The 9716-nt window shown below is 34.7% G+C and overlaps 2 protein-coding genes across 2 annotated transcripts; both read left to right on the top strand.

Annotated features, from left to right (window-relative positions):
- Window positions 1-2291: 2291 nt before the first annotated feature.
- LOC101251584 (uncharacterized) lies at window positions 2292-2846 on the top strand. The gene has a single exon (XM_004239508.2). The coding sequence runs from the start codon at window positions 2292-2294 to the stop codon at window positions 2844-2846; it is 555 nt and encodes a 184-aa protein (XP_004239556.2).
- Window positions 2847-2895: 49 nt separating this feature from the next.
- LOC101251288 (uncharacterized) lies at window positions 2896-3878 on the top strand. Its single transcript, XM_004239507.2, has 2 exons — window positions 2896-3307; window positions 3442-3878. The coding sequence occupies exons 1-2, from the start codon at window positions 2896-2898 to the stop codon at window positions 3876-3878; spliced, it is 849 nt and encodes a 282-aa protein (XP_004239555.2).
- Window positions 3879-9716: the final 5838 nt, after the last annotated feature.

The following is a 9716-nucleotide window of genomic DNA, read 5'->3' as shown; positions in this document are numbered from 1 at the left end:
CAGATGATGATATGAATACGAAGAAAAAGAATGATCAAGAATTGGAAAATAAAATCCCTCATGTATATCAATCATTTCCAGTCCAGGAGTATACTGGGCATGACGACCTTGGGGAAGAAATCTGCGGCCTTTTCGAAGTGATTGATGTTGTCATTAAGGATAAGGTCGAGCTGACTGGATTTTGCGATGCAGAGCCTGGGGAGATGCTGCAGATTTGGACCTTATGCTGATTTTAATTCCCCGAAATCCTTGGTAGAAGGGAATCATTTATGCATATTTAGATCGGTGGCGGTCCGAAAGAGACCCGAGACCCACCATTTTGCATTTTCTTAATTGCTTGAATTTTAAAATTCCCTGTGATGTTTGAGAAGGAAAAATGGACCTGGGTCGTAGCAAAAGTTTGCATTATTTCTAATTTGAATGAAAGCCTCTTTTATTTGGATATTTGTTTATATATTAATCTTCTATACTTTACTTTTCAAACATTGTCTATGTATAGTTTAAGTAATATTAATTTTAAACCTGCCAATGTCATGTCATGTCACGAGATGAACAAACAAAAATGAGGAAGGTGATGGTGAGGATGATGAATACGAACAGGGAAATGAGGCACCAGAATATGTTGTTGAAGATTTTCTACAGTTTGAAAGTCAGCATAAGCCGAATTTGGAGAAAACTGAAACTGTGAATCCGAGAGACCAAGAATGTGTCAAAGAGGTCAAAATCATTGTTCATTTGAATTAATCTCATAGAAAGGATCTAATACACTTACTCACCGAGTACATTGATGTGTTCGTCTAGGAAGTCAACGACATGCTAGGGCTGAGTACCAATGTTGTGTCTAATAAATTGCCGATTAATAAGGGTTTAGTCCGGTAAAGTAAAAGGCCCGGAATTCAAGCTTCAAAGAAGAGATCACCAAGCATATTGAGTCTCGATTGGTGGAAGTGATGCAATACCCGACTTGGTTAGCCAATATTGTTCCGGTCGCCATAAAAGATGGGAAGATCAGAATTTGTGTCGACTACAGAAATCTCAACAAAGCTAGCCTAAAGGATAATTTTCCATTGTCAAACATTCATATTTTGATCGATAATTGTGCTAAGCATAAAATACATTCATTTGTGGATTGTTACGCAAGTCATCATTAGATTCTGATAGACGAGAAAGATGCAGAAAAGACTAATTTTACTATACCTTAGGGTGTATATCATTACATCGTGATGCCATTTAGCCTAAAAATGCTGGTACTACCTATATAAGGGTTATGACAATTATACTTCATGATATGGTTCATAAAGAGATCGTGGTGTATGTGGATGACGTCATAATCAAGTCCTACGAGAGTTCGGACAACTTGACGTATTTGAAGAAGTTTTTCAACCATTTACAGCGTTATAACTTTAAATTGAATCCCGCTAAATAGCTTCTGGAGTGCTAGATGGAAAGTTGTAGGGATTTCTAGTCAGTAAAAGAGGTATTGAGCTCGATCCTTCCAAGATTAAGGAAATTCAAGAGTTACCTCCTCCGAAGACTAAGAAGGAGATGATGAGTTTCTTAGGGAGGTTGAACTACATTAGTCCATTCACAGCCCAATCAACCGTGGTGTGTGAGCCTATCTTCAAGATGTTGAAGAAAGACGCCCCGATAAAGTGGACTGAAGAGTGTCAAACTACTTTCGATGCTATGAAGAAATATTTGTCCAATCCACTGTTATTGGTTCCTCCATGAGGAGGGAGTCCATTGTTGTTGTATTTATCCGTCTCAAATAGTGCATTCGGATCCGTACTTGGTCAACGCGACGAGACAGGAAAGAAGGAAAGGGATATCTATTATATAAGCAAGAAGTTCATGCCGTATGAATCTATTTATACTCTTCTAAAGAAAATGTGTGGTGCTTTGACTTGGCTCGCCTAGAAGTTCAGACATTATTTGTCTTCTTATACTACACATCTCATTTCCAGAATGGACCCGCTGAAGTGTATTTTCCAGAAGTCGATGCCAACAGGAAAGTTAACTAAGTGGAAAATGCTATTGAGTGAATTTGACATTGTGTGTGTGACTAAGAAGGCGATAAAGGCACAGGCCTTGGCTGATCATCTAGCAGAAAATCCCGTTGATGAAGATTATGAACCGCTCAAGACTTATTTTCACGATGAAGAAGTATCATTTGTGGGTGAAGATATTTTGAATCATATCCTAGGTGGAGACTATTCTTTGATGGAGCGGCGAATCACCAAGGGAAAGGTATCAAAGTGGTCTTAGTGTCATAATCGATTTAGCACTATCCCATGGCGGCTAAGCTCCGTTTTAATTGCACGAACAATATGGCTGAATATCAAGCTTGTATTCTTGGTTTGAAAATGGCCATTGACATGAATGTCCATGAGCTGTTCGTTATTGGAGATTCTGATCTATTAGTTCATCAGGTTCAAGGAGAATTGGCTGTGAAGAATCCAAAAATTACACCGTACGTGCAACATGTAGAAAAGTTGTGCAAGGGATTCCACAAGATCGTGTTCATACACACTCCCAGAATAAAGAATTATTTGGCCGATGCTCTTGCCACCATCGCATCGATGATTAAGAATCCAGATACTGATTACATTAATCTTCTAGACCTAGATCTGAAAGAACATTCCGTCCATTGTTCATACGTCGAAGCGGAACCAGACGGTTTGACATGGTATTTGGATATAAAAAGGTATTTGGAGTCCAAAAATTATTCTGAAGATGCTATGTTCAACCAGAAGAAGTCGATACGTCGTATGGCTCTCAACTTCTTTTTGAGTGGAGAACACCTTTATAGGAGGACCCCAGATTTAGGCCTTCTCAGATGCTGTTGAAGCTACGAAGCTTATTGAACATATACATGCTGGAGTTTGAAATGCAGATATGAGTGGACTCACTTTTGCAAGGAAGATCCTGCGAGCCAATTATTTCTCGATGACTCTGGAGAATGATTATTGCAAGTTTGTGCGGATATGTCATAAATGTCAAGTGCACAGTGATTTGATGCAACTGCCACCTCAAGAACTCAATGATATGAGTCCGCCTTGGCCATTTGTAGTTTGTGGTATGGACGTAATCGGTCCGATAGAGACAACCGCTTCTAATAGACATAAAAATTTTTTGGTTTCCATTGACTATTTCACCAAGTGGGTGGAAGCAGCTTCGTACAAGTCGGTGACGGAAAAAGTTGTAGCTAATTTTGTTAACAACAATTTGATATGCAGATTTGGAGTGCCAGAATCCATTATTATTGATAATGGTGCAAATCTCAACATTCAGTTGATGAGAGATATATGTGAGTAATTTAAGATTACTCAGCGAAACTCAACTACTTATCGTCCTCAAATGAACGGAGTTGTAGAGGCCGCCAATTAGAATATCAAGAAGATCTTGAGGAAAATGATTGACAATCATCGAGGTTGGCATGAGATGTTGCCATATGCTCTGTTGTATTATCGAACGACTACCAGATTGTCGATTGGAGCCACTCCATATTTGCTAGTATATGGAACAGAGCAGTCATACCTGTTGAAGTTGAGATACCATCCCTAAGGATCATTCAAGAAGCAGGATTGAGTAATGCTGAGTGGGTCAGCAAGCGCGTCGATCACTTAACGTTGATTGTTGAAAAGAGAATGATTGTCATTTGTCATGGTCAACATTATCGACAAAGAATGATTCGTGCTTTCCACAAGAGAGTCAAAGCCATAATTTTTGAAATCGGTCATCTAGTACTTAAGCACATTATCCCTCATCAGGATGAGTACACAGGAAAACTCACACCAAATTGGCAAGGACCTTACATGGTTCGCAAAGTATTATTTGGAGATTCTTTGATCATGTCGGAGATGGATGGCACCGCATAGCCTAAACCGATTAATTTAGATGTTTTCAAGAGATATTACATGTGAAGCTTCGGTTTGTATTTCTATTATTTCCCTGTAATCGTTCTATTTGCTTGTATTTGGTTTGTTTAAAATTTCATCCATCTTTGTAATGAACTACGCCTGACCTGAATTCTCAAGAATGAGATACGTAGGCGGCCTATGTCTGCCTCGGTCACCTCGTTTATCCCTTTTAACATTTCTTCGTATTTGAACTACGTTCGACCTGAATTCTCAAGGATGAGATACATAGGCAACCTATGTCGACCTCGGTCGGTTCCTTTAAAAAATTTCTTATTATTGTTATCCTTAAGGGGAACTACGTTTCACCTGATTTCTGCCTCAACGAGATATGTCGGCGCCACAAGGGTTCGGTCATCTTTTTCGTAAGATTTCTATTTCTCTTTACAATAGAAACTGGGACAGAATTTTTGAGAGGGACTCAAAAATTGTCAAGAAAAAGATTTTTTCTCAACAAGTCAAGACCGAAAATATTTCCAAATTCACAACTTCGACGAATGATTTGCTTACCAACAATCAAGGATAAGCCAAGACAGTTAACTTGGACAGAAATTTTGAGGATGGCCTCAAAATTTTAACATGTATATATCGCCAGTCTAGAGTAACTTTGAATACTCCCAAGCAAATAATCAGACCAAGCCTGACGTGACATGACACTTGACAGTCACCCTTTTCAAAATACTACTTCTCGAAAATTTATTTTTCTTAAAGATTTTCCCTTTATGTTTCCTTTGTTTTGGCATAAAGTAAATTATCTTATCTATCAAGAATTGGGAGATCAGAAGATCAACTGGAGATAGCATGAAAAGGAGTAAACAACTAAAGAATCGACACATATCAGTCCATTTTGAAACTAACGATTTTTCTATGAATGTAAATTTATGGTATTGCTTAGAATTCATTAAATTTCTTCGATTGACGAATATGGGAAGTCAAGGGGGTAGAAAGCTCTTCCCCAAAATCTGTGATGTTTTTGCAGATGCAGGAATTATTTTATATTGCACATATCGAAGGCTTGGGAGTGTTATGTTATTTCGTTTCTCAGCAACATGAAGGCTATAAGAAGCGTCCAGCTAGATTCAAAGAGGAACCAACTGATAGTGTGTTTACTTAAAATAAAGTTTTATTGATATTATTGTTTAAGATGATACATTACCCGAAGGGTCATCTATTAATCAAGACAATACACTACCCATGAGGGGTCATTCTATTTTATTCTCTATCTGGACGATACACTATCTGGAGAGTTATTTTACCGTTATTTTCATTTGAGACAATATTATTATTTAGAAGGCACCCAGAAGATCACTGTTGCTTAATTGAAGCACTACCTTCATTTGGTACCAATGATTACATCAAGAGTCAATATCCATGCATCGCGAGTTAATACTCATGCATCGTGAAAGATCATGCCTCGCAGAAAGTTATGTATTGTGAGAAGATATTCATGCCACGCATAAAGTCATGCATCTCGGATGATCATGCATCACGAGTCAATATTTATGCATCGCTAAAGATCATGCATCGCGAGTCAATATTCATGCATCGCGGAAGATCATGCATTGCGAGTCAATATTCATGCATTGTGGAAAATCATGCATCGCGAGTCAATATTTATGCATCGCGAGAACATATTCATGCGTTGCAAAAATTTATGCATCACGAGAAGATACTCATGCCTCGGAAAAAGTTATTCATCGCGGGAAGATATTCATGCCCCGTAGAAAGTCATGCATTGCAGAAGATCATGCATCGCGAGTCAATATTCATGTATCGCGGAAGATCACTTATCACGAGTCAGTATTCATGAATCACGGAAGATCATGCATCGCAAGTTAATATTCATACATCGCAAAAGCTCATGCCTCGCGAGTTAATATTCATGCGTCGCGAGTTAATATTCATGCATCGCGAGTTAAAAAAGCCTCACAGAAAGTTTGCATCGCGAGAAGATGTTCATGCCTCATAGAAAATTATGCATCGCAAGAAGATATTCATGCCTCTCAGAAATTTATGCATCACAGGAAGATATTCATGACCGGCAATAAATCACGCATCGCAGGAGGATATTCACGCCCTGCAAGAAATCATGCACTGCCACAGAAGGAATTGTGCATCTCAAGAGAAATATTTATCCATCAGCATCAGCTGCATTCTTTTATTTTGAGTAAAAGTAACCATCAATAAGATCATCAAAGACGACATTAAGAGAAATATCATCACTGCATCAATTTCTATTTATTTCGACATCAAATGAAGAATACATCAAAGATTATATCGCAAACATAATACATAAGCTTTATTGGATTTACATCAAACCGGTCAAGTTGACGTCAAATGCAGAAGAGAGCAACCAATTGTCCACCCGGTAAAGACACTATCTCTCATTTGAATTTCATTTTTATGCTGACGAGTTTTATCTCAGCTTTTGTCGAGAGCATCCGAAAGGGTGAATTCTCCAAAAATCGCACGTGCGGACAACATCAAAATGGATGCAGCACAACGTCAAACTTTTTCTTAGCAGCGAACTGGGACATAGTCTAAAGAGGAGTGTCAAACACTTAAGACGCGAATAGAGGATGCGACTTTCACCACAATCAAACCACACCTCTATCAGAAGGCATGTGGATTTTTCTTTGACTTTTGTCATTTTCAGTCCCGCATCCAAAAATTTTAGTAGTTGCTGGAAGCAAGTTTCCAATTGACAATACACCAAGAACTTTGGAAATTATGTTCGTGTAAACTCTTACTTATGGGTGTGAAGTGCACCACATTCATGACTAAGAGGTTACAAGCCTCTTTTTCACACTCGACCTAATTTGTCACTTGTCTAGAACCAAATGTTATCTAACATTATAGATTTCCTTTTCAATAAAGAAAGTGACTCTTTACTTTGGTCTGTGAATCAGAAATTCGGGTAAGGAATTCTGTTGACCGAGGGAAAGGTATTAGGCATCCCTCGAGTCCCGTGGTTCTAGCACGGTCTCTTTTATTAAATTATACGTATTTTAAATTATTATTTGGATATATTATTACATGTCACTTGCTCCTATTTATTTTTTATTCTTGAACTTTTTATTTGATCTCGACCTCGATGCGCAACCACATTCTTGGCCTTCACGATTAGAGATATAACTGTCTTCTCTGCATTATACTTAATAATCTTATCTATACGTCTTATGTTAAATTAATAAAAATTAATTATATGTGTTGGACAAGGTACGTCACCGCATTTTTGGGTATATTTATGTTTCAAGAAAGATGTGTAGTCATATTTTTAATTAAAACCGATTTTTAAAATGGATCATATATTTTAATATTTTACCTATTAGTAGAAAGTTTAAGTGTATTATTCATGATTAAATTACCTCTATTATTTATATTCATGAATTTTATTTATGTAATAAGAACCCAAAATCTTAAACAAATAAAAAAAGTTTTTTTTTCATATTCTAATTCAACATAGATGCATTTATATTTTTAGTACTTACAAGTTATGACAAGAGAATAGTAAATAAACATAAACATAAAAAATGTAACTCTACATCTCTTAGTTTTTCTTTAATAAATATTTGTTCTCTAGATAAATTTGACCCAATAAATTATTGGATACTATTTTCATGCAATTGAATTAATTTTAAATTGATGTTAAAGGTACTTTAATGATTATAGTATATGGTACAAGATGGAAGATAACATAAGAATAAAATAAAAAGGAAACATTTCAATATTATAGCATTGAAATTCAACACAAATTAAAATTTGAGCAAACATCACACTATTGGAATGAAATTTATATAATCACAAAAATCAAAATGTAAAATAAAAATTTAACAGTACCTCTTGTGAAAATCGATTTATGAAAAAAAAAAACTTAATAAAGAACCACGGACTTGAAACCACGAAAGTGAACCTCAACTCAACCTTCTTATTATAGTGTGAAAGAAAACAAATGTTTGTTTTTGTACGTATGTCGGCCTTATTGAGTAATGTATACGTGGGTGATTATGTATAGTTGTAGTTGTGTAAATGTGAGAATGAGTTTGAGTAGATTGTTGTTTTTCTTTTGTTTTTTTCTTTCTATTCACGTATTTTTTTTTCTGGCTCTCTTCTGTTTCTGTTTTTTTTTCTTTTGTTTGTTCAATGTTTTCCTAGTAATGTAGGTCTAGGTGTGTGTTGTAGTGTATAGGATGAGAGGAAGTGGGGGTTGAGATATGGGTGAGGAAATGGGGGCAGTGAGGTGAAGTGTGGTAACATGGTGGTTTGTTTAGTGCAGATTTTTTAAGTAAATATAATAAAAATTATAATAATAAAAATATTAGCTAACTATTTTGAATTAATAAAAATAAAAAATTTAGTTTAAAAATATAATTAAGAAATAGTAGCCTATTTAGTAAATTTAATTTAAAAGAAAACATATATTATTTTTTAAAAAACTTTTTTTTTAAAATAATTGAAAATTAAAACATGCCTCAAAGTGTGACTCTATTTTTTTGTAGTTTTTCAAATCTTGTAAAATAAACTTGATAAAAATAAGATAAAAGTAAAAACATTTATAAAAAATATTTAAGTTTTAAAAATGGTGTAAAACTTAAATTCAGTCAAAATTATGTGTCTACATAAGTTACATTAACTCAGTTTCGGCTCTATGCATTGCAAAATAAGGCCTTCGCCTTAGGCCCTCAATTTCAGAGGCCTTAAATTTTTATCAAGAATAAATCACGAGTTAAAAGTTTTATACAAAAATTGATTATTTATGATAAAAAGTATAATTTTTTAAAATATGCATTATTTTATCCACTTTAACATCTTTTTACTTTGTTAAAAATAAGAATTAGCAGTGAAAAGTGTTGAACACAGTGTTAAAAATTCTATTTTATTTCTTTTTCAATTTTCGTTTCAAGCAATACCAAAATTATATTAAAATGAGATATATCAAGTTATCAACTGCTTGTGTCAAATTTTATGGTTTCTACTCTTATCTGTATTTAATATTTGTCAACTAATTACTTATAAAATTATGCTAACAATTCTTATAATAATTGTCTCACTTAAAGGATGTTTTTAATTGTTGAGTTGATAATAAAAATCTTACCTAAAATTAATAATTGAAAACACTAATAATTTTTATCTAAATAGTGTAAGAAAATTAAATGTTGAATAAATAAGTATATAAAGTTTGTTTATATTTTAGGCCCCGATTTGAAATTTCGCTTTAGGCCCCCAATCAGGTTAAGTCGCCCCTCCATTAACTAATTTACTTATTTAATGAAAAATTAATTAAAATGTATTTTTGTATTAAAAAATGACGTATGTATCAATATAACCATTTTGTAACACGAAGTGTAGCTATTATTTCTAAATATGATACTTATAGCTATTTCAATATAATAATTTTAAGATATGACATCTATCTAACAATATATGAATGTGTTCTTATCCATAAGAACACAAGTCACATTTTCTTTAAGAAATTTGACCATAGCCATTTGAACATGATCTATAAGTTTTTATTAGAAACTCATTAACATGTTTTCGCATTTATAAAATTTATGTGACTCAGCTGAACATCACTTTGAGAGGTCAAATGTACCAAATGTACTACACTTTGTATTCCGTTATTTTGATAGAGGATTTACAAAAACTTGTCAAACGGGTTGCACCAACAATAATGTTGTCACTACCCAAAGTAAAATCTAGAAGTTAGGGCATCCTCAAGTCGCCACATGGTGTACTCGACCTCATGGATATCTTGTACAAGCCCATAGACATCATTCATCGCTCTCTTTTATAGAAAAC

Source organism: Solanum lycopersicum, chromosome 5, assembly GCF_036512215.1.
Source record: "Solanum lycopersicum chromosome 5, SLM_r2.1".
NCBI classification, from domain to species: Eukaryota; Viridiplantae; Streptophyta; class Magnoliopsida; order Solanales; family Solanaceae; genus Solanum; species Solanum lycopersicum.
This window is presented reverse-complemented; position numbering and strand designations above follow the sequence as displayed.

Coding starts and splice junctions, on each gene's coding strand:
- LOC101251584 (XM_004239508.2), top strand. CDS start 2,292: ATGGCGGCTAAGCTCCGTTTTAATTGCACGAACAATATGGCTGAATAT.
- LOC101251288 (XM_004239507.2), top strand. CDS start 2,896: ATGAGTGGACTCACTTTTGCAAGGAAGATCCTGCGAGCCAATTATTTC. Junction 3,308..3,441: donor TCAGTTGATGAGAGATATAT/GTGAGTAATTTA, acceptor GGTTGGCATGAG/ATGTTGCCATATGCTCTGTT.